General features: G+C 47.1%; 1 protein-coding gene across 1 annotated transcript; it reads right to left on the bottom strand.

Moving 5' to 3' along the window:
- Window positions 1-507: 507 nt before the first annotated feature.
- Window positions 508-21,580, bottom strand: phip (PHIP subunit of CUL4-Ring ligase complex; the record flags this gene model as incomplete). The annotated part of the gene is given in 43 exon segments (XM_083689283.1): window positions 508-3,347; window positions 3,498-3,982; window positions 4,106-4,267; window positions 4,456-4,703; window positions 4,828-5,039; window positions 5,215-5,367; window positions 5,643-5,795; window positions 5,954-6,007; window positions 6,187-6,262; window positions 6,396-6,521; window positions 6,665-6,785; window positions 7,287-7,442; window positions 7,628-7,689; window positions 7,845-7,956; window positions 8,069-8,151; window positions 8,317-8,441; window positions 8,584-8,691; window positions 8,879-8,989; window positions 9,687-9,897; window positions 9,988-10,100; window positions 10,258-10,392; window positions 10,554-10,653; window positions 10,796-10,979; window positions 11,217-11,348; window positions 11,619-11,844; window positions 12,064-12,192; window positions 12,717-12,851; window positions 13,079-13,235; window positions 13,358-13,456; window positions 13,944-13,984; window positions 14,185-14,285; window positions 14,554-14,624; window positions 14,813-14,913; window positions 15,426-15,647; window positions 16,953-17,113; window positions 17,392-17,490; window positions 18,120-18,270; window positions 20,941-21,000; window positions 21,153-21,182; window positions 21,268-21,326; window positions 21,432-21,483; window positions 21,485-21,523; window positions 21,527-21,580. Coding segments are annotated over 43 exon segments (5,676 nt in total). The 3' UTR covers window positions 508-3,080.
- Between the last annotated feature and the right edge of the window lie 1,415 nt (window positions 21,581-22,995).

Consider the following 22,995-nt stretch of genomic DNA (forward strand, 5'->3'; position numbering starts at 1 on the left):
CGACCCCTCTCTTCCTTATTTGAATGGATTGAACAGGAATAAGCAATATGGCCATCATCCCACGCCAGAGAGCAATGTGGATCCACTACCATCCTGTTTAATACCAATCAAATTATTTCAGATATACACAGGTGTCTTACAATCGGCTTACCTCACCCCCCTCAAAATAGACTTAAGCCTGACAGCATCTAGGAGCAACTTCATGTTATGGTACTAGAGACAGTGTTGCGATCAGCTCATAAAGAAAAACCCAGAGAAAGAGCAGGATATATGGAAACACAACTGTTTTATTTCCTTAAAATATCAGTATGAACTAACAGGACAGCAGTACTCCCTACACATATATTCTAGCTTTATGTTTTTGTTTTTTTACATGATCTCTTCTTTTTAATATAAAAGTATCCAAACTAACAAAGACATCCCACCCCGTCCCATCCCCATGGGGATAGAGTACAGAACCCCCCCTCCCTCCACCCCCCACCCCACCCCACATCCCCCCAACACTCTCCCCGGTGGCTTGCATGCAGCCACTTCTCACTCACTCACTCACACACACACACACACACAACAACCTCTCACCCCCGCCCGACCCGTCACCCGAACCCCCGTTTCCGAGGTCACCACAGCACAACTCTGTGACACGTTACGTACATGTAGGACAGGCCGTGGGGTAGGCAGGCCCATAGAAAGGTATAGCTCGTAGGTAAGATCATATCATATCGTATCTATATCAGCACAGAGGAGAGAATATAAAAAGACCATTTCAGCATGACGCGACTCACCCACAGATCTAACGCAGTGACGCCTGCCCAAGGAAGGGACAGGTGATAGATACAAAGACAGGGACACAGCGGTGTGTTGAGTCTACCCAGGTAGAGGACAGGTAAGGGATATTTGTGTGTGTGTGTGTGGGGGGGGGGGGCTGTGTGTGTGGGGGGGGACAGCTCAGTGCTACTCATCGGCCCCTCTCCCTGCCCCTCCAGAGTGAGTGTGTGGGTGTGTCTGTGGATATATAATCAGGGACACTGCACCAAGTGCCTGACTGGGTAAAACAGACATTCAAAAAGCCACGATCTGCACTTCAGTGCCCAGAGACAGAATTTGGCATTAAAAATGTTCATCATAAAATCAAACCAATGATAAAAAAACAAACAAGACAACTGCTCCTTTGTATGTGACTGGAGAAGGAGCGAACGAGAGAGAGAGAGAGTGTGTCTGTATGTGTGTGTGTGTGTGTGCGTGTGTAAAAGAGAAAAAGAAGTGTAAGTTTGTGTCTCTGTCTCAGCCACATAGGCAGCCCTGTCATGTCAGTCCATAGTCCAGCCTAGTCCCGTTCCCCTAGGACTAGAGGTCTGGAGGGACCACCAGAGCCCACAGGGACACCAGGAGCTCCAGAGTTGTATATGATCAGACAGAAGGTCCCCAGAAGGAGAGCTGGAGTAGCCAAGGCACAATCAGAACAAAGGATCTGGGACCTCTCTCCAGTTCGCTTCAGTTCTGATCCAGTCCCGTTGAGTCCAGTTAAATCTGGTTCCATCCGGTTCGGTCAGGTGTGAGAAAGTGCAAGAACATGCACGGCAGAACTGCATGTGGTCACCATAGAAACAGACAGTTCAAGAACATTTGAACGTTTTTTTTGTTGTTTTGTTTTGTTATTTTAAAACAATTTCCAACTTATTAGAAATCATATGGTTACTCCTTACAACTGCATCAACAACTGGTCTGTGGTTAAGTGCATCTCAAAGCTAGACACCAAAGCTCCATCCACTGTACCTTAGGTTCAACACACAATATCTTGGCTATAATAGAGTAATATTGACATGAATATTGGTATGTTTGTAACATCAGAAATGTCAGTTTTCAGCTATTCTAAATACATTTCTTTGAGAAATCAACAACGTTTAAACTGTATGCCACTGTTTGTACGCTGAAATATATGGAGAGAGAAAACACACACACAGTTTGGGGATAACCTCTCTGACACAACTCTGTGACCATGATGCAGGATGATGACGACACAAAATCACTCTCCCTCTTGCTCGCGCACACACACACACCCACACACGCACACGCACACACACACGCACACGCACACCACAGAAAGGCACCGGGTATTGCTAATGATCAGGACTCATCAAAACTCTTTCCACACATAAGATATATGGTCCATCCGTCCGTCCATCCATCCATCCATCCATCCATCCATGCATCCCTTTCTCTTCCTCCAACACAGTTAGATCAGAAAGAAAGGAGGATAAAGGATAGGAGAGGTTCACTCTCTCTCTCTGTAGTGGACATGCAAAACTAATAAACAACTACAGTTGCCACCAAGATAAGATACACCCACTCAATTTGGTATTGCAGCGTGCACACACACTGAGGTCAGACAGACTGTACCAACATGACAGAGAACCAGCCAGCAAACAGATCCTTTACAAAACCAGATCACTTTTTTTTTCTTTTTTTTTTTATAAAAGTGTGGAACCAGAAAGAGACTGAGAAAAAGAGAGAGAGAGAGAGAGAGGCAGAGAGGAGAGTAAGTGCTCATTAGATACAGTTGTCGATGGACCAATAAGAGAGGAGCACTAATGAACCAGTGACCCCTGACCTCAGAATCTCTAGGTGGGTACGATGGGAGTGGGGGAGGGGGGGGGGGGGGGCGCGGGTACGGGATGGTGACCTGGGGAGGGAGAGATGGAGGGGAGTGAGAGACAGGGAGGGTAGGGAGAGAGAGGAGAGGGGAGGTCCCAGTGTCGTGTCTCTGAGCACAGCTTTGTATGGTAGCAGCTGGATTGGCAGTCGTGCCCAAGACAGACAGACACACACATACACACACACATACGGGGCAACTCCTGGGGATCTCTCCAGCCAATGAGCTCACTGCATGGTGTAGTCAGCCCTGGGCAGGTATTCGCCAGAGCACACAGCTACTCATGTTGTTCCCTCCCTGCTCTCCTCTGTGTCTGTGTCTGTGTCTGTGTGTGTGTGTGTGTGTGTGTGTGTGTGTGTGTGTGTGTGTGTGTGGGTTGGTTACCAGTCCATAAAAATCTGCCATGTGTTTAGGGTCTAGGTTGTCCTGGTTACCAGCCGATGAGGTTGGCCTTGGCCTTCTCAGTGAGCTTGCGGACACGCCCCTTGGAGGAGGTCCCAAAGGTGATGGACGAGTCCTCAAACAGCAGCTGTCTCTGCTCCTCCTCCGAGTCCTCCTCGACGTAAAACGCTGTGCGGCGCCCCTGGTTACGAGTGCGCATCGACCCCCCTTCCCCATCCCCCTCCCCCTCCCCCTCCTCTTCCTCCTCCTCCTCTTCCTCGTGGGGCGATTCCCTCCGATGTGACCGGTGCGAAGACTGGGCAGGGGGAGTGGTCTCAGCGTTGACTCGCCGGCTGCGCCCCTGGTTACGAGTGCGCATCGACCCCCCTTCCCCTTCCCCTTCCCCTTCCTCTTCCTCCTCCTCCTCTTCCTCGTCTGGCACTCCCCTCCGATGTGACCGGTGTGCAGACTGGGCAGGGGGAGTGGTCTCGTCGTTGATTCGCCGGCTGCTCCTTCTCAATGGGGAAGGGGAGGGATCGGACGACTCAGGGGGTGGGACTTCCTCTGTTCTGATCAGTCTCGGCCTACCGCGCCGCGGCTTGGGTGTTAGTCCTGCACCAGAGTCTGACAACATAGCTGCTTCTTGTGCGGAAGAGGAAGTCCCGCCCTCGTCGCCCGTTGAGTGGTCGAGCTCGTCCTCGGGGGTGGAGCTCCTGTGGTGGCCCCTCCTCCTCAGGGCCTCCAGTTCTTGCTTGCTCTTACGGCCTCTCTTCTTGCCGGGCGGCCGACCCCGGGGGTTCCGTGGAGGGCTGGCTGGGGTCACGACCTCTGGAGGAGTCATCAGTAGCTCAGCTTTGGGTTTCCGTCCCCTCCTCCCCACACCAAGGGTCACATGACCCCCATGGCCATTCAGGTGGGTCGAGCTCTGTGGGGCGGGGCTGGGAGGAGAGGCTAGAGAGAGAGAGCGTACACCTTGTGTTAAAAGTAAAAAAAAAACACTTTCAGGCCATAACTTGTAGTATCACATTTTTTAAAATCAAAATCATTGTTCTTGTGTGTATCTGGCGGTCTTACCGGGTGTGTGTCGTACAGGTGTCCTGAGTTTCCGTCGTGTGCTGCCCCCGCTGTTACCGTCAGCGATGGGAGAGTGTCTGGACCGTTCAGCAGCAGCAGCAGCAGCAGGAGATGAACCAGACGCTGAGTTATGGGCTCGCAGCGACCGGGGAGAGGGCTCTACTTGGGAAGATGGAAAGGTGTCAAAATTACACACGTTTGTAGTCTTATTAGAGCAACTCTACAGGCCTTCAGTGAGTAGTAAGTACCCAGTTGTAAGTATTTTGAGCAAAAAAAAGTCTAAATCATTGCAAAACATTCATTGCCATAACTACAATAGTATGTGTGTGTGTGGGGGGGGGGGTTCTCACCTGCTGTACTGTGTGTGCTGCCACTGGGTGTGTGTGAGGAGACGGAGGTGTGTGTCCCGGAGCGTGTTGTGCTGCGTGTGCGTCCGGGGGCCTGTGCGTCGGCCCTCCCGTTGAGGAGGGGGGGCGTCTGTCTGAGGGGAAGGTTCTGTCTGAGTGAGGGAGGCCGCGGAGGAGCTGCAGGTGTGGACGTGGCGGAGGGCTCCGATCTGGGAGCGCCCCTTGACGACACACGCTTCTTCCTCTCTGGGCTGGAGGGCACAGAATATGGGTTATAGCAGAGTTTGCGCGCGCACGCCCGCACGCCCGCCCGCACACAGACACAAGACACAGACACACACAATAGGCCTAGCCATCAATGATGGTAGATTGTACCTGGATGCAGCACTGCTGGAAGCAGAGTCACTCCTCCTTCTCCTCCTCTTCATCGTGTGGCGTGTCTGTCTGTCCGTGGTGTGCCTCGTCTGTCTGTCTGTCCCCCGTCTGGTCAGTCTGTCCTTCAGTCCGTGGATGGCCTTGTAGTCGTCCAGGATGGAGCTGACATGCTCTTCAAACAAGGCCGACAGACGCAGACTCATACTGTAAATCTGGAGACAAAACCACATCGAAACACACACAACAGTCACTCCTATAAACACTCACACCCACCTGGTCTTCAAACTGTCACCTGGTTATAAGCACTAATATGAGTATGTTAATAGTGTGGTATAAGCATTTATAAGAGTTTCTTTGTGTGTGTGGAGGCGTGTGTGTGTGTCTCACCCGGGACTTCTTGCTGGGTGTGTAGGCTTTGGAGTTGCTGAAGATGAGGCGGACGTCGTTACAGAGGTCCATGGGAGATTGGTATTTCCCTGCTGTGAGCGTCCGGCGTACGGTGCTGAAGTCCATGGGAGTTTCCACGATGTCCAGGTAGTCCTGACACACACACACACACACACACACACACACACACACACAGGGGGACAAACACATAGTGATGAGAGTAGGAGGAGAAAGAGAGACAAGAGAAAGGATGGAGAGGTGAGGGATTGAGGGGGAGAGACAGGTGAGTAAGAGGGAGGAAAGAGAGGGGTGAGAGATTGGGAGGAGAGACAGGTGAGCAAGAGGGAGGAAAGAGAGGGGTGAGAGATTGGGAGGAGAGACAGGTGAGCAAGAGGGAGGGAAGTGAGAGGTGAGAGTCAGGTCAATACCGTGTACTCCGTCAGGTCTACAGGTTGTCTGAAGGGTTCAGAGTCCTCACACTGGAAGACCAGGTCCAGCAGCTCCTTACAGCGCCCCCGCCAGGCCTGGGGGTCATACGACGGAGGCCTGGTCCGCAGGCGCCGCTGCATGGGGCGCCGTTCCTACATGACCAGGATGTGTCATCATTAAACAAACTGCAGTCACACCATGAGTCATAAAACCTCTCTGACAATGATAGGGACGTTTGGCAATCATCCTATTCCCAGGACCGTGTGTGTGTGTGTGTGTGTGTGTGTGTGTGTGGTATAAGGTATGTTACCTTCATTTTACGTGTGGATGTTCCCGGCGCATCAGTGTCTTCATCCTCCTCTTCCTACAACGGCAAGGAAACACAGAATGAACATGGAAGCCCAGATATGCTTGCAGATACGCCTCCTCTCTCACGTGACAGAAATACAACACAACACACCCTTTCTACACAGTGTAAGAGCCTAAGTGTTAGATTTCTCACACACACTACACACACACTGCACACTCACTACACACACACACCTCATCCTCAGAGTCAGAGAAAGCTGTCTTCTTCATGTTTTTGTAGAGGGTGTGGATGTCAGTCAGATTCTGGTCCCTGAAAGGGAGATCATTTACAATCAATCAATGGGGCTGGCTAAAACAGACCATAACTTGATAAACGTAATCATAAATCTAATAAATACGTTATCATTTACAGTCAGGTGTTATATACACAGCGACAATCTTACTTGATGAACTGAAGCATGAGGTCAGAGATGAACTTGGCGGTTTGAACAATAAATGCTCCCGGCTCGTTAAACGTCTGGGCGTTGTGCTCGATGTAACGAACTTCCCACATCAACGAGGACATACGCCTGTAAAAGAGACATACGCAACGAAGAATAGACACAATCCTTCACTCTATCACATACTCACAGTCACCTTCAACAATCACTCCTTAAATCAGCAACTTCCCTCACACACACAGTCTCACACACACAGTCTCACACACACACACCTGTAGAAGCGGTTCTCCAGTCTCTGGCGTATGGTACTGAGGTCTGTGAGGTAGGCCACTAGGGTGCAGTATGTAGGATACGCCTGCAGGTCTACTGGGAAGGCGAATGGAGCTGCCACGTCTGTGAGGACAGGGCGGAATATTAGGACATGATGAATATGAACACATGATGAATATTAGGACAGATGGAGAGGGAGACAGACACAGGGAGAAAGATCCATCACTGGCAGTAGAGGTATTCACAACACAAGGGTTGGTTGGAAGAGGTCTCTTCTCAATACAGTACCTCAGACTTCATAGTGTCAGTGCTTTATCAAATGCAAGCACAAATACCTGCCGTGAAAAAAAAACTAAGATGGGGGTGTCAGGTCTCCATATGACCACTAGGGGGAGTCAGAAGACCACCCTTGTACACTTGGAATGCAGAGCTTGTTATGAATAAGCCATGTTAAGTATGTGTTATGTGTGTGTGATTACATTACTTTACTAGTGAAGTCACTGCTAATACTGCTTCCCATCACTGGATGAACAACAGGGTTGTATTCTGTTTTTATACATACTACCGGTAAATGGCTCACACTGATGATCTCAGAGTTTGAGTCACAGGCTGATGAGGTCATACCGAGTGTTGTGAGCTGGTCGATGGCGGTGATGATGCGTTGGCACTCTTGTGAGCGCGTGCGGGAACCCCACTCCCCTTCCACAGGGACATACAGCAGCTCTTTCTGTTCCTCCTCAGTCAGGGGAACACTCAACCCTAGCTCATCTGGAAACACTGCTACAGAGAGAGAGGGAGAGACAGAGGGAGGGGGGGGGGGGGGGGGGGGGGGGTTGGGGGGGTGGAGGCAGAGAAATTAAGAGAGAGAGAGAAACGTCTGAAAATAGGCAAGCAGGAGACAGATTTTCCTCTGGTCTGATGATCGTGTGTGTGTGTGGGTGCGTGTATATGTGAGCGAATCTTACCCTCGTTGGGGATGGCCTCCATGTCCCAGGGACTCATCTTCTCTGTGTCCCCGTTGTCCCAGCTGGACAGGAAACATATAAATCATCATCATCATCATCATCAGCTCTTACCCTAACCCAAACCATATCTCCAATCCCTTTACCATCTTCCCTGCTTGTTTTGAATCATTTCAATCATTAAAGAATCTATTGAACGTTTATCATATGTCAAACATACCAGACGTTATAGCACTGGAACAGGCTGTCAGGGTACTGAAGCTGGAGGGGCTCCTGGCTCTCAATGGTACCAAACCACCAGGCATCGTCTATTACTGACCGGAACCTGTCACCTACACACACACGCACACGCACACACAATTGATCAATTTCAGCCTGCAGCCCAGGAGAGCCCACACAGAGACACACTGAGTCCCGCCATGATGGTGTCAGAGGGAGACTGACCTATGCCCCACTGCCTGTCTCTTGCATCCTCAAACTGCTGCCTCAGAACCAGGAAGTCGATCACATCAGGCATGTCGTGGTACCTACAGCAACACAAACCCACATCAGTGGCATTCAAGTACTCTCTTGCATCACTCAAATCGGGCATCGCTGAGCTCATACAGTGCCAATCAAATCAATCAAATGACATTCGGGAAGCCCCGACATATTTTTTAAAAAAAAGAGAAAAGTACAAGTCAAGTGCTTACTTCATGGAGAAGGACCCGCCGGTGAGTTTGCCTGTGTCGGGGTCCAGGAAGGACAGTTTCAGACAGCACAGCGTTGGCAAGCCCACCTCGTACTTAATACCCACAATCTTCATCAGCTCCTGCTCCTACACACGACACACACACATTGTAATACACAAACACACATAATATGAATCACACATACTTGTTGGCTGCTGTTTTCCATCAGCACACACACACACACACACACCACACACACACACACACACACACACACAGAATCATTACCCGTAGCTCCATTTTGTGCCAGGGTTGTTTCTTGGGGTTGATGCTGAAGATCTTCATCTGTTTGGCCATCTCCACATACGCTTCATGACCCTGTTTGAAGTAGTACACCTATGCACGCACACGCACGCACACGCACACACACACAGAAACACAGAGACACACACACCACAAACAGGACGTAAAATGGAATGTTAACTAGCTGTTACCTGTGCAGCCAAAATAGTGTGTGTGTATGTGTGTGTGTGTGCCACGTGGATGCCCTTATCTGTGTGTGTGTGTGTGTGTGTGTGTGTACCTCGTCGCCCATCTGTGGTATATAGGGACATCTCCGGGGGACTGTGTCTGTGATCCAGGGAGAGGGAAGCCACTCCTCCAGAGTTAACCCCGCCTCCTGCAACTCTGCCCTCTGAGAAGAGAAACATGGTTAATAACACCCAGTTCTAGATATACCTTATGTTTGGTTTTTGTTTATGGAATCATTCCACGTCAAAACAAGCCATTACACCCACCATCTCAGGTTGTTTTGAAATGGGTTCTGTAGTTAGAAACAGATAAGTATTCCTGCATCATTATTTTGTATAAATATAGTTTCATCCCTGAGAAATAAGCTTGTACTCAAATTGTCCATTTACATTTTGTTGGGATTCATATCATATTCAATATAATTCAAACCCAAATCCGATTTGGACCAAAGTCCTACCTGATAATGATTAAGACATGCCCAAAAAGACATGCCTCAAATTCAAAACTGTTGGAGTATAGAGCTAAAAGAAGACAAAATGCGTCCTCTTTCAAATACTTATGGAGAGCACTGTATATTTCTACAAAATAATGATGCAGGAATACTTATCTTACCTGTTTCTAACTACAAAAACTATTTCCAAACAATCTGAGATGGCCGGTGTCAAAATCCCCTTTTCGTCCTTTTGATTTGACATGGAATGACCCTACGTTGAAGAATGATTCTTCTTCAGCATCTACTGTTATTGTTCAGTTCACCTTTTCACTCTCCTTTGAAACATCTAATTGAGCTGAGAGGGAGAGAGAGAGAGAGAGCACATATAGGAACAGAAAGACGAACCAAACTGAAAGACAACACAGACCTTCATCCTTCTCTCCTTTGGCTTCTTCTTCTTTGGTAGTGCTCCGTCTTTGTCTGGTTTGTCTTTCTTCCTGTCTTTCTTTCCTTCTCTCTTCTTCTCTCCGTCTTCCTCGGAGCTGCTGCTTTTCTTTTTCACTCGAGCGCTCTTCTTCGGTGGTTCCAGGTTTATCCCTGCGTCTGCTGTCCAGTCAGAGTAGTCACTGGAGTAGTCACTACAACACAGCAGAGTGAGTAGGTTAGAGAGAGACAGAGAGAGAGAGAGAGAGTGAGTGAGTGAGTGAGTGAGTGAGTGTTGTTCAGACCTGGAGCTGCTATGGTCATCTGGCCAGGGCTCCTTCTCCTCCTCTTCCTCCTTCTCCTCTTCTGAGGAGTTTGCGTTTGCATTTGCACTGACCGGCTGAGCCTCCACCTCTCCCTACAGACACACATCACATCATGGCAGCCATCAGCTGGGCACAGTTCAGATTTTAAAAAAAGTAAGCGAATAAACCAGCTGAATCTGTTAACTAGCCTATATTAGCTAGTTTAAATGAAGCGGTCTGGATGAGGTGCGTTCCCCTAACAGGCAGTACCTCAGAAGTGCTGTCATCGTCGTCTGCAACCTCGGCGCTTTGACGGCTTGTCTCCTCGACGGCAGCACGCGTGTGGTAACCGTGATTCCCCTGACTCCGCCTCCCCTCCTCGCCAACACCCTCGGGAGAGTGAAACTGAGGGAGACGGACGGACGAAACAAACAGTGAGACAGAAACTGTCAGTTAGGGGACAGACGGAAAAAGAACGGACAAGATGTTTGCGTGATTTCCTGGCGTTACCCGTGAAGGCGTAGGTCTAATGATAGGTGTAATTGCGTGTGCGCCTGTGTGGTTACCTTGCTCTCTCTGTGTGAGTGGATGGTGCGTCGTCTCCTCTCCGATCTGTAGATGCTGATCTCCTCCTCTCCTTTAGCCTCCCGCCAGTCCAGCTGTCTCCTACACACACAGAAACCACACTGCAATCAACTCATCATAATTCATCTCGTCATAGCAGTTGCTAGAAATTTCTGATAGAAATTGTACACATTTCAGCCCGGCCAAGCAAGAGTAGGATAGTGCTCTTCATGGTAGTGTTTACCTGACTGCAGCGTCTTCTAGTTCAGGGACCAGTACTCTACGACTCCAGGCCACCAGGTCCCTCTCCGTTGCCATCTGACTGCGAGGGGCATTGCTATGCATCTGCCGGACCCCTTCTATCTGTCCGCTGCGACGCAAACCCACGTTAGGGGGAGAATGCACCTCAGAGGGGGAGCCCACCGACCCTGGGGGAGGAGGAGGATGGGGAAGAGGGGAGAGGGGAGGTGAGGGAGACAGGAGGGGTGAGTATACGCCTGGTGTATGTCAGTGTGTGTGTGTGTGTGTGCGTGTGGTGTATGTCAGTGTGTGTGTGTGTGTGAGAGATGTATGTCAGTGTGTGTGTGTGTGTGAGAGATGTATGTCAGTGTGTGTATGTCTGTGTGTGTGCGTGTGTGTGTGTGCGTGTGTGTGTGTGTGTGTACCTCTGTTAGCCCTGGGGTGTACGGGGTCTGTAGACATGTGTCTCTGGTCATGCTCGTGCTGTAGTCTCTGGATCATACTGTCCAGAGGACTGGACCCATCCACCGCCTGCTCACTCACCACCTGGTTCAGACCTGAGTGAGAGGGAGGGAGGGAGGGAGAGACAGAAAGACAGAAGAAGAGGGAGGGAGGGAAAGAGGGAGGGAGAGAGAAACAGAAAGAGAGAAGAGAGGGAGGGAGGATAAGAGAGGAAGAGGGATAGAGAGAGAGAGGGGAAAGAGAGAGAGAGAGAGAGAGAGAGAGAGAGAGAAACAGAAAGTATGTTACCAGGAGAGTAACGCTCTGGGAACAAGCCTTTGGACCATGGTGTCAATGTCAGTGTCGTCTGAGTCTTGACTGTGTACCTGAGGACGTGACCCCCATCTGAGGGATGAGCTGCTCCACCCTGCAGCTCTCCCTCCCAGGGACCAGGCGTTGGTAGCGGGTGGGGTGGGGGTTCCCGTCCACGTCCACCAGGAAAGGGGGAGGCATGAGGTGGGGGGCCTGCTGAGTCTGCTCGTCCAGCACGTAGTTGTTGGCGTCGCGGATCAACGGGCGGTAGTCTGTATGGAAGAACATCTGATCCGCTATCTGGAGAGGGACGGACAGAGGGGAGGAAACGTCAACCGCTTTCAACGGAGTGTCTGGTGTAGAATGTGTTCTGGATCTGTTGTTGTTGTTGTTGTCGTTAACAGTGTTGTATAGCTGCAGCTGTGGGTAGTGTAGCTGCAGCAGGCGTGTTGTTTTTAAGAGATGCATGTGGTTGTATAGTAGTTGTAGAGTCGTAGCAAAGTTGGAGAATGGTTGTACCTTGTCGTATTTGCTACTGGATCCAAAGCCGAAGATGAGCAAGTGTCCGTGGGAGTCAGTGGCTGCAAAGTGCTGCCCGTCTGGACTACACTTACAGTCAAACACTGCCCCATGGCCTTGGCCCTCAATCTACACACAGAGAAAGATACTGTAGTCATCGTGTTTGTTTTTTTTTGTTTTTTTTAAGTCATACATTCCATAGAGCTATTCCATTTAGCTATTTGTGAGAGCATTCAAAACATCCAAACACTTCATCGTAATATTCTGAAGCAGTGACTGACATACTGGACTCTGAACCCCTCTCAGAGAACACTGGGTCTGTACAACTAACTGACTCACTGTACAGAATCTCAACAAAAATTTCCCCGGTTACCATAGAGACAAATACAGGAAGAGTAATAATGACAGGAGTCAAGGACGGACACACATAAAGACACACACACAGACACACAGCCCTGAGTCACCCTAACCCAGGTCAAACACACTATTCTTGACTATACTTGACTTCCCACACACACCCAGATACACACACTTTGCCAAAAGATGCAGGCATAGGGGGGAGGAAAAGAGAAAGACCAGGAGAGAAGAAAGACAGAGCGAAGGAAAGAGAGGGAAAGAAGGAGAAAGAGTGAGATGGAGGTTAAGTCTCTCACCATGTTGAAGTAAGAGCGGATCTTGACTCCTCTGGCCAGGTCCCACACAATACAATTCCCATCATGCCCCGCGGAGAAGAGGATTCTGGGATCAAAGGGGTGTGGCTCCAGAACAAATACCTCGTCCTCATGACCCTGAACATCAACCAATGACAAATCAATATTCCTTATTACTTTCACAAAAAAATCACAATGTATAAAATGCATTAAAAATTGTCAGCTCTCATTTGATCAATGGCTTTGTTCACTGGAAGGAGAACAACGTGAGCATGTAGAGTGCGTATGTACCATAAGTGTGTGGATGAGGATTATGTGTGCGTGCGTGCGTGCGTGTGCGCGTGCTTGAGTGTGTTCATACGTACCATGAGGACGTGGATGAGGTTTCCCGTGGTGGAGTTCCAGACCTTGATGGTCAGGTTGTTGGCAGCTGTGATCACCGTGCTATCCTGGCGATCCCATGCCACCATGGTAACCTTCAGCTTGGTCACCTTGTCCTCCAGGGGTGGGGGGTTGTACTTCCTACAGAGGGGGGTGGAGGTATAATGGTAGATTTTGAGGATTATAAAAAGAATAATAATAATGAAGCGGTATCAGTATCCTACCCCAGTTGTGTGTGTGTATATGTGTGTGTGTATCCATACCCTGGTAGTTTTGTCTGCATGTCCAGTAGGATGCTCCTCCACTCCTGCTGCTGTAGCTGCCAGATACGAGCTGTACCATCCCGACTTCCACTCACAAACCTACAACACACACACACACACACACACACACACACACACACACACACACACACACACACACAATTACTATAGTCCCTGCTACTGTTAACAACACCTCCTGCTCCCCTCCTTCTCTCACACCTCCTCCGTTTCCTCTCTTTCCCTCTCTCTCTTTCGTTGCAGAGATTAGAGGAACATTTGGGGATTTCAGCTGATTTCTTTTGCAAACACAACAGAAATACACACACCTGCCACTTAAGTCAATGTGTGTGTGTGTGTGTGTGTGTGTGTGTGTGTGTGTGTGTGTGTGTATGTGTGTGTGTGTGTGTGTGTCTGAGCAGGTGTGGAGAGAGAAGAGAAGAGGTAGTGTTTCTGCTGACTACATCAAGTCACATTACAACACCCTCAGGTTCCATTTAAAACCCAGAACAGCACATGTACACGTGCACGCACACGTGCATGCACACACACATACACACACACATACACACACAGACTAAACCCTTACCTGTCACTGCAGTTGGAAAACTGAATGCTGTCCACTTTATCCTGAGGGTGTGTTTGAGGGGGAGAGAGAGAGAGAGGTAGTCAACATGGCACAATGAAATCATACAGACATTATTATTACATCAAGAGGATGAGGGCCAAACCTGTGCTTCTCTCTGTCAAGTGCGTACACACACGCTTCTCAATGTCAAACGCGTCCACACACAAGCCCATACTCTCATCGACACATACTCAGTACTCACCGTATGGGACTCCAGTTCAGAGATCTTCTCCGGTTGACCAGACCCAAAGTAATAAACCCGGATGAAGTGATCTGTGCTCCCTGTGGCCAGGAACATACCACCTGGAAACACACACACACACACACACACACACACACACACACACACACACACACACACACACACAGTTAATGTCTGAGTATTATACTTGATGGAAAAAGATTCCAAGATTGGTGGATTAATACAATTTAGATAATCCACATCAATACAATCATCAAAGTGATTTTAAATACACATTTCGGCCTCAATTATGTAAATGTGTGTGCACTAAATATCATCAATTTATTCTAACTGATACACAATCAATGAGTCTGTATGACAGCTAATTACCTGCACTGAAGGAGGAGCAAATCATCTGGACACCAGGTCTGGAGCGCTCCGTGAACTTACTGGACCTCTGACTGGAAACATACAGGACACACATATCAGTAGAAATATCAATATAACTGCCTGTGTGTGTGTGTGTGTGTGTGTGTGTGTGTGTGTGTGTGTGTGTGTGTGTGTTCATGCTTGTGCTTGTATGAGACATTGGGGTTGGTGGCTTTTGTGTTTTTGTTTAGGTGTGTGTGTGTGTGTGTGTGTGTCTCACCCAAACTTAAGTGTGCGTGCGTCCCATTGCCAGAAACAGATGGTCCCGTCGCCTCCGGTGGAGGAGAGGAACCGCTTGGAGCCGCAGCACAGAGGAGAGAACTGCAACACAACCAATCAGAGATGAGAGAACTGCAACACAACCAATCAGAGATGAGAGAACTGCAACACAACCAATCAGAGATGAGACAACTACAAAACAACCAGACAGCTCCCAACGTCTCACACAGCCAAAAACAGGTAAAGCTAATCAAGTCCTGAACATGAGATATTACATTATGTACGCATCTAATCTAATCTAAGTTTACTTAAATAGCACATTTCATACATGGCAGTAACACAATGCACTTCACAGACAAGGAGAAAGAAAAAAAAGGCAGAAAATCTTTCTCAGATAAAAATAGAGAGGCCATGGAGGGTCAAACAGTGAAAACATGTGAGGACTGTAGAGACTAATGCATGGTCAGCTAAAACCTCAAATGTAATAAGGAACCGCGATTCAAAAACTCTGGATTCCAATCAAATATGGACGTATAACGTACCAATCCAGATGTCTTGGTCTTACAACATTGTTCTTCTAACGCACGCACGCACGCACGCACGCACGCTCCTACCTGAAGTGAGGTGATGGAGGCTGCGTGTCCCTCTAACACAGCCAGAGGGGCGCAGGTCTGCAGACACCACACCCTGATGGTCTTGTCACACGACCCAGCAGCGATCATGGTGTTCTCGTAGCTCACTGCCATGTCTGAGATCTCGGCGGCGTGACCTCGCAGTGTGGCCAGGAGGCGACCCTCGTCCGTCCCCCAGATCTTCACCAGGCAGTCGTCAGAACCCTGAGGAAACCAAGTCGATACGGTCACGGATCGCTGGGACCACTGATCAATATACTAATAGTTCAGTTCAATCAATCAATTAATACACTCACTCGAGTGCTCATGCATAATCACTGTTGTTAAAGAAACCACTCGATAACCTGGGAGAATCAGTCAGCCGGTCGATACGAGGTGGACACGTCAAGGTGGAACCAAAAATAAGACCAAACTGCCAGGCGAACAAACAATAAAGCCTTTTCTGGAGTTACTACTATCAACAGTGGTGGAAATACAGAAGAACCCATGGGAACCGGGTTCCGGGAGTGAAGATACTTTAATTTTTCATCGCAGTGTTCATTTCATTTCAGCATTCAATTTCGCATCAATTCATTCCATTTTCACCACTGGTTATCAATATATAAAACATGTCCTTAATAAAATAACGGATCCCCAAATCAGTTATTCTACAGCAAATCAACTTGAGTAACATAACCAGCCAGGGCTGGTAAATGCGTCCCCGATAGGTAAATATATAAACAAAATGATCTTATGATGGAGGCAGAAAAGAAAAAAAAAGGGGAAGGCGGGGGGGGCCTGAGAGTGAATTTTAATTTTGGCACCTTGCCAGTGCCTAAGAGGAAACATTTTCTTCAGTATGACAAGAGAGAGAAAAGGCAAGAGAGAGAGGACATGCAGTGAGAGAAAGAGCGAGAGAGCGAGAGAGAGAGAGAAAGAGATAGAGAGAGAGAGAGAGAGAGAGAGAGAGAGAGTCTAATCCCCCCACAGCAGCCATTTTTTTAGATTTAAAAACTGAATGCTGAAAATGGAGAAACAGCAGGCTGCATGTCGGACAAGCAAAAGCATTAGCCCAGTGCTAGACAAGCACCAACAGTGTAACCATAGCGATCCTAACAAAACCAGGAGTACGTAGCGAAAGGTCAAAGATTTAAATCCTACATAGAAAACATGTGAACTGTTCCATGTACATAGGCAAACACAGTGCAGACCACCTCCTACATAGTACAGACCACCTCCTCTGTTTCCTACAGCATTTCAAATGGTGAGCCCTCGTTCAGCTCAGTCTTCCCCTGGGGTTATTTAACACTAGCAGGATCCTTTGAGTCACGTAGGTAAAGATACTAGAGCATCTACAAAAACACACACCAACACACAGCTAAGGCTGCAAACGTGACAATTTGTTGAGGTGTGTATCTAAAGCAGCAGAGGCGCGCACACACACGCACGCCACACACGCACGCAGGCACGCACGTAAACACACACACACACGCACGTACACACACACACACACACACACAGTGGTCTTACAGTGAAGATGCGCCGTCCGGTGCGGTCGAAGGTGACACAGTAGACGGAGGAGAGATGTCCCAGGATCCTCTTGTGCATCTTCATGTGCTGATAGACGGCTGTCGGGAGGAGCTGACCCAGACGATACGCTCCGTTCAGTCTCCGACCGTGACTCGTCTCCACTACAGAGAGAGAGAGAGAGAGAGAGAGAGAGAGAGGGCGCACACACACACACACACACACACACACACACACACACACACACACACGCAAATACACACACACACACACAAAGTGAATGTATGATACTATTCGTTCATAATGGCTGTGAGGAAAAAAAACTAAAAACAAGTTTGATGGATTAATTAGGTTAATAAATTAAGGGTGAAGTAAATAACCACAAGACAACTACGGTTTAGCAGGGTCTATTCCAAGATTGAACTCATTAAATGAAGCCTACCAATGCTGGGCGGGCTCCCGTAGATGATTGGCGGCTCTGGGGGCCTACCACAGTGCAGGGCTGCCAGAGCTGATCCCTTCCACACCACATGCTTGCAACCTGGAGGAAAACAACCACTTTATAAGGTACACCTTGCTAGTACCGGGTTGGACCCCCTTTTGCCTTCAGAACTGCCTTAATTCTTTGTGGCATAGATTCAACAAGGTGCTGGAAACATTCCTCAGAGATTTTGGTCCATATTGACATGATAGCATCATTTCTGCAGATTTGTCGGCTGCACATCCATGATGCGAATCTCCCGTTCCACCACATCCCAAAGGTGCTCTATTGGATTGAGATCTGGTGACTTTGGAGGCCATTGGAGTAAAGTGAACTCATTGTCATGTTCAAGAAACCAGTTTGAGATGATGTGAGCTTTGTGACATGGCGCGTTATCCTGCTGGAAGTAGCCATCAGAAGATGGGTACACTGGTCATAAAGGGATGGACATGGTCAGCAACAATACTCAGGTAGGCGGTGGCGTTTAAACGATGCTCAATTGGTACTAAGGGGCCCAAAGTGTGCCAAGAAAATATCCCCCACACCATTAGATATTTGCGTTAACGAGCAGTTGAACAAGTGTACCTAATAAAGTGGCCGGTGAGTGTATATTAAATACACGCACACACTCTGAGAGCTATGTGTGTGTGTGTGTGTGTGTGTGTGTGTGTGTTGGTATAGAGACTCACTCTTGTTGGTTCGCAGGAGGCTCTGCCTCCCAGCCCCCAATAGACTGTGGACTCCAGGTACGCTGGCAGGAACTTCCCTCTCCAGCAGGGGGCAGACTCTCTGACACACCTGCAGCAGGTGGTCCGGAGTGATGTGCCCATACAACTTCACCTGTACACACACAGATAAACAGATACACACACACACACACACACACACACACACACACACACACACACACACACACACACACACACACACACACACACACACACACACACACACACACACACACACACACACACACAACAAGGGTTAAACTGTATGCAGTCTCAGACAGAGAGAAAGGCATGTTAGCACATGTTACTGTTGGTGATAATCGATTACAGACCGCTATTCTTGATGGCACATTTAGTGTTCAAAGACCTCGACAGCAAAGACATCATCTAAAAATGTGTGACCTACTTTTATGCAATGACATTTAGACAATGACAAAAGTCTCACACACCGTAAAGATAGAGGTCCTGTCTAAATATGTAGATAGAGGAGACGTAAGGGGTGACGCTCTCTCTATAAATGAACACTGTACTAGACTCTTTTTTAGATAACAGATTAAATATCTGATGATGGGTCATGTTTTACAGAAACATCACAATGTTTCAACTAAGACAACACCAGGAGACACGTTAGGCATACAAGCACACACAGGCGCACACACACGCACAAGCGCAGAACCAGGAGCCGCTCTGCTTTTGTGCGGACTCTCCTCGCTATCAGTGCATTCAGCACTACCGCTCCACCCTGCAGTCCGCACGCGCACACACACACACACACAATTAATGACCCCTTAATTGCCTTTAACATCTCACTGCTTCACAGACGTGATCCGTTTTCATAAGCACACACACACTAATCACAGGGGCACACGGCCACGTGCACAATTAGACACACACACCCACATTCACCCCCACACACATAGGCGCACACACACACACACACACACACACACACACACACACACACACACATTCACCCCCACACACATAGGCGCGCACACACACACACACACACACACACACACACACACACACACCGTGTGGCAGAGCAATGCGTGGTGAAGAATGTGTGTGGTACGAGGTGGTTAATATTTGTTCACACATCACAACAACCACTGGTATGATCAATGACTGAATCAGCTATCCTCATTAAGATACAGATCATTTTTTATTATAATAGATAAATGAATATTCATTATCATTATTGTAGTAATTATTTTCATAATTAGCATTACTATGTTTATGTTATTACAGTGCACTTCATTGAGGTTGTCTAATCTACACTAATAAAGCAGATAATCAATTAAATACAAAAATATAATTATAAAATAATCCATATTCATATTATTATAATAATAATATTGTTGTTGTCGTTACTAAAGATGTAATCTTGACAATCAATATCACAATTGTCTTTATTATGATCGTTATCAATATTGTTATTTGCAGTAATACTATGATCATTATCATTATTCGATTATTCGTTTTGGTAATATTTACAATAATTGGTAACATTGTTAATTACTAACGATAATATTAGTATTATCAGCATTGCCGTCTTCGCTAGTGATCACCAGTGGCTAGAAGCTAATACTTTAGGCCTAAAAGATACATTTCCATGTAAACAAATCGATATTGCGGTGGTCTGTCGATCACTGCTAATAAGGCCTTGATTTTCTTTTGTCTAATAATTAAGAGCATATCGCATCTTAAGACGAGCCGCGGAGGTATTAAGCACAATGGACATGCAGGAGAGACAGGAGGCATGGCCGCGTCACGGTTCCGTTCAGAGGCGGAGGGAGGAACGGGGAGAGCCGAGCAGGCAAAAAAAACAGACAGAGAGAGACACTGCCAATTATTTTCTAAAGGTATAGATGTAGATTTAGTCGAGTCGACAACCCCTGATTAAGATGACGACTGATAGTACTGAGGGTGTGGGCTGTGACATTAATAATTTAATGTAAAAATGGTTAAAAAAATAATAATACCTGGGACAATTATCAATAATTTTCATTATTTACCAAAATCATAAAACTTTTGAAATACAGAAATAAGAAAATATTTGCTCTTAAACTGCAGGCCAAAAACTAAATTGTACTGACATTGCATTAATAGTATCCACGCCTTCGTGCGTAAAGGCGCTCTTGGAGGAGCACCGTTTGTTTACCTGCCAATTAACACGCAAATTAATAAAGCAATAATAAAACACCAGCTCTATATTACCTCTTATCTGCACACATGATCATCTCCCTCTCCTTCAGTTGAGCAGAAATACACCCCACACACTAAACTACTCCCCCGGTGGCCACTCTCCTTCAGCTTAAACCTCCTTTTATAGAGCAGTATTTCTGTCCCAGCACTTTCTTATATTACTGTTTATATTCTCCTAAAAGCAGTGTTTTAACTCGTCTCCCTGTGTGTGTCTTTTACCCACACACACATAGGACTATCGCAGGACAAGAGCGCCTCCATCTCGCGCTAGCTGTGGCGCAGGAGTCCCTCCCCCGGATCCTCGCGCTTCTACACCACAACACTCATGACGTACCAACATTTCACACACATTTTGTACTACTATTTAAATCTTTTGGACATGCATGTCACCAAACTCACACACCAGGGTCCCCCGAGCCCGGGACTGCACCCCCGTTACCCTCTGGCCCCGATTTGGTTCAGTTTGATAGGAACAGTCGTTTTGAGTTTTTCCCCTGATTTAAAAATTGCGGGAAATTCAATTTCTTATTTTGCTGCTCTAAAAAACTTTTTCTCAGTTATAGGATTCCCTTACCAAATTTTCGTATGTCCCAGGGTGTTCCTTCCCCGTCCAGTCTAGTCTTCTGGGTAGTAGCTGGAATAGAAAAACAGCGGTGACCTCGATCAGTCCATCTATAAATGCGTCCAGTTATGTTTTTAAACATTAAATGAGAAATCAAGAGAAAAATCAACATCACAAACTACAGTGCAGCGAGATGCACCGCGAACAGACCCATGACTGCCTACCTCCTTTTCCTCCACCTCCTTTATCAGGGTCTGAAAATAAAATATAAACACAATATTATGGGTCAAGGCAAGCTTGGAGATATTATAAATAATCCTAAAATACCAAAACACAAACCTCTGCTGCGTTTTGACACGGTCCAGCTTCTAGAAACCGGGCTATTAGGAAGTAGAGTTCTGTTCGGGGGGAGAGGACGGGAGCAGCGTTAGAGGAGGGCGCAGGAGGGAAATCGAGGCATATTAAAACCTCCCGATGTCACATATCCAGCTCTATTTACTCACCAGAATTCAACTGCGCGACGTGTTTACTCTCTGAAGCCATTTTGATGTTGTTTTGGGTAGCGTGCAGGGCAGCGCTGGGCTATGTAGTGGGTCTAGGTGGCTGCCCTGTAGCTGTCACTGTTTATCCACCAGGAAGAGAGCTCCTCCATTCAGCGACACACAGCCAGCGCTCACAAGCAGGTCCGGCTGCGTCTGTACCCATCCGCGCTGTGGACAAATAGTACTTCTTACGTTCTTAATCCTAAATAACACGACATATTCTATCGGTAACACCTAAATAACTGATATGAGAACTCTACAAACATATGTATAAGACACCGATGCGTTACAGATGCCAAAAAGGTTGGGTGTTCTTCTGTCCCTCCCCCACTCCCCCTCCCTCCTCCCTCAAAAAGCGCAAGCCCTCTGCGCAGGAACATCAAGTAGTGTGGGCTATTTTACGCACGCACGGAACGTAGGGGAGGCAGAAATTGCAACATAAGAGAAGAAGGGAAAGCATGTAACAGAAAATGGTTGATACATTGTAACGAGTTTCTGACCCCTGTTACAGTATCATTCATAGTGTCTTGATTATTTATACACACGAATACGGTGTTTGTTGCGCGTCGCTACAATGACCAGCCTATATGATATTCATAAACTCTTGTCGGATTAAATCAGCATAGGATTGTTCAATCTTGACCGAAGGATACCATTCCGATTAGCCTTCATGCCCAATTTTGTCTTTCGATGTATTACTTAAGTTATCTGAATCCGAGTATGCTGTAGGCCTATGATTTGGTCGTTATTGTATAACAACATGTCTGTTACTAACACACCCACTCCGGGAGTCGTTTGGTGGGAAGTCGTCCATTTCTATTCCTAACGCTGCCTGGCAGTAAAATGGGGGAAGGGTTGGAAAAGGGGAATGTAGCCTAATGAATGAAACCTCGTGAGTTACAGGAATCCACGTCTAATGGCAATACACAGATCAAATAGACAGATATTTATTGAAACAGTCAATTTTTAAATATGTTCTATTCTAGCCGACATAAATCTTAGAGTTAAAAGATCAAAGTCCGTATCTTTGATATGTGTTTTTAGGATTATTATACTTAAATTAACCTAGTATTTGTAGTAGCGAGTTTTTGACAGTATTTGCCTAAATATCAGCTTTTGTAAGTGTGAGCGTTTTGTGTCATTACAAAACAGAACATTACTGTGTCATTACAGTTTTATTCAGACAGAACTGTGGAAAGAGCTCTTCATATTTTTAAGTTAAGAAATTCACTTATTCAATATTTTTGGCAGCTCAGGTTATTGTTTTTGTGTCAGACCGCTATCATTTGCAACATCAGGAATTTTGTTTTTAGTTAATAGATTTACATTCAGTGTATTCTCAGTTTTAAAAAGGCGCTGTTCAACCCTCAAACTTTTACAAACTAAATATGACACACACACACACACACACACACACACACACACACACATACACACACGCACACACACGATAGCAAATAAGGACAATCTGTTGTTGTGGTGGTCTTTCAGTACCAAACTCTTCATATGACTTATTTACTTACAT

The sequence above is a fragment of the Argentina silus genome (genome assembly GCF_951799395.1).
Source record: "Argentina silus genome assembly, chromosome: 17".
Classification (NCBI taxonomy): Eukaryota; Metazoa; Chordata; class Actinopteri; order Argentiniformes; family Argentinidae; genus Argentina; species Argentina silus.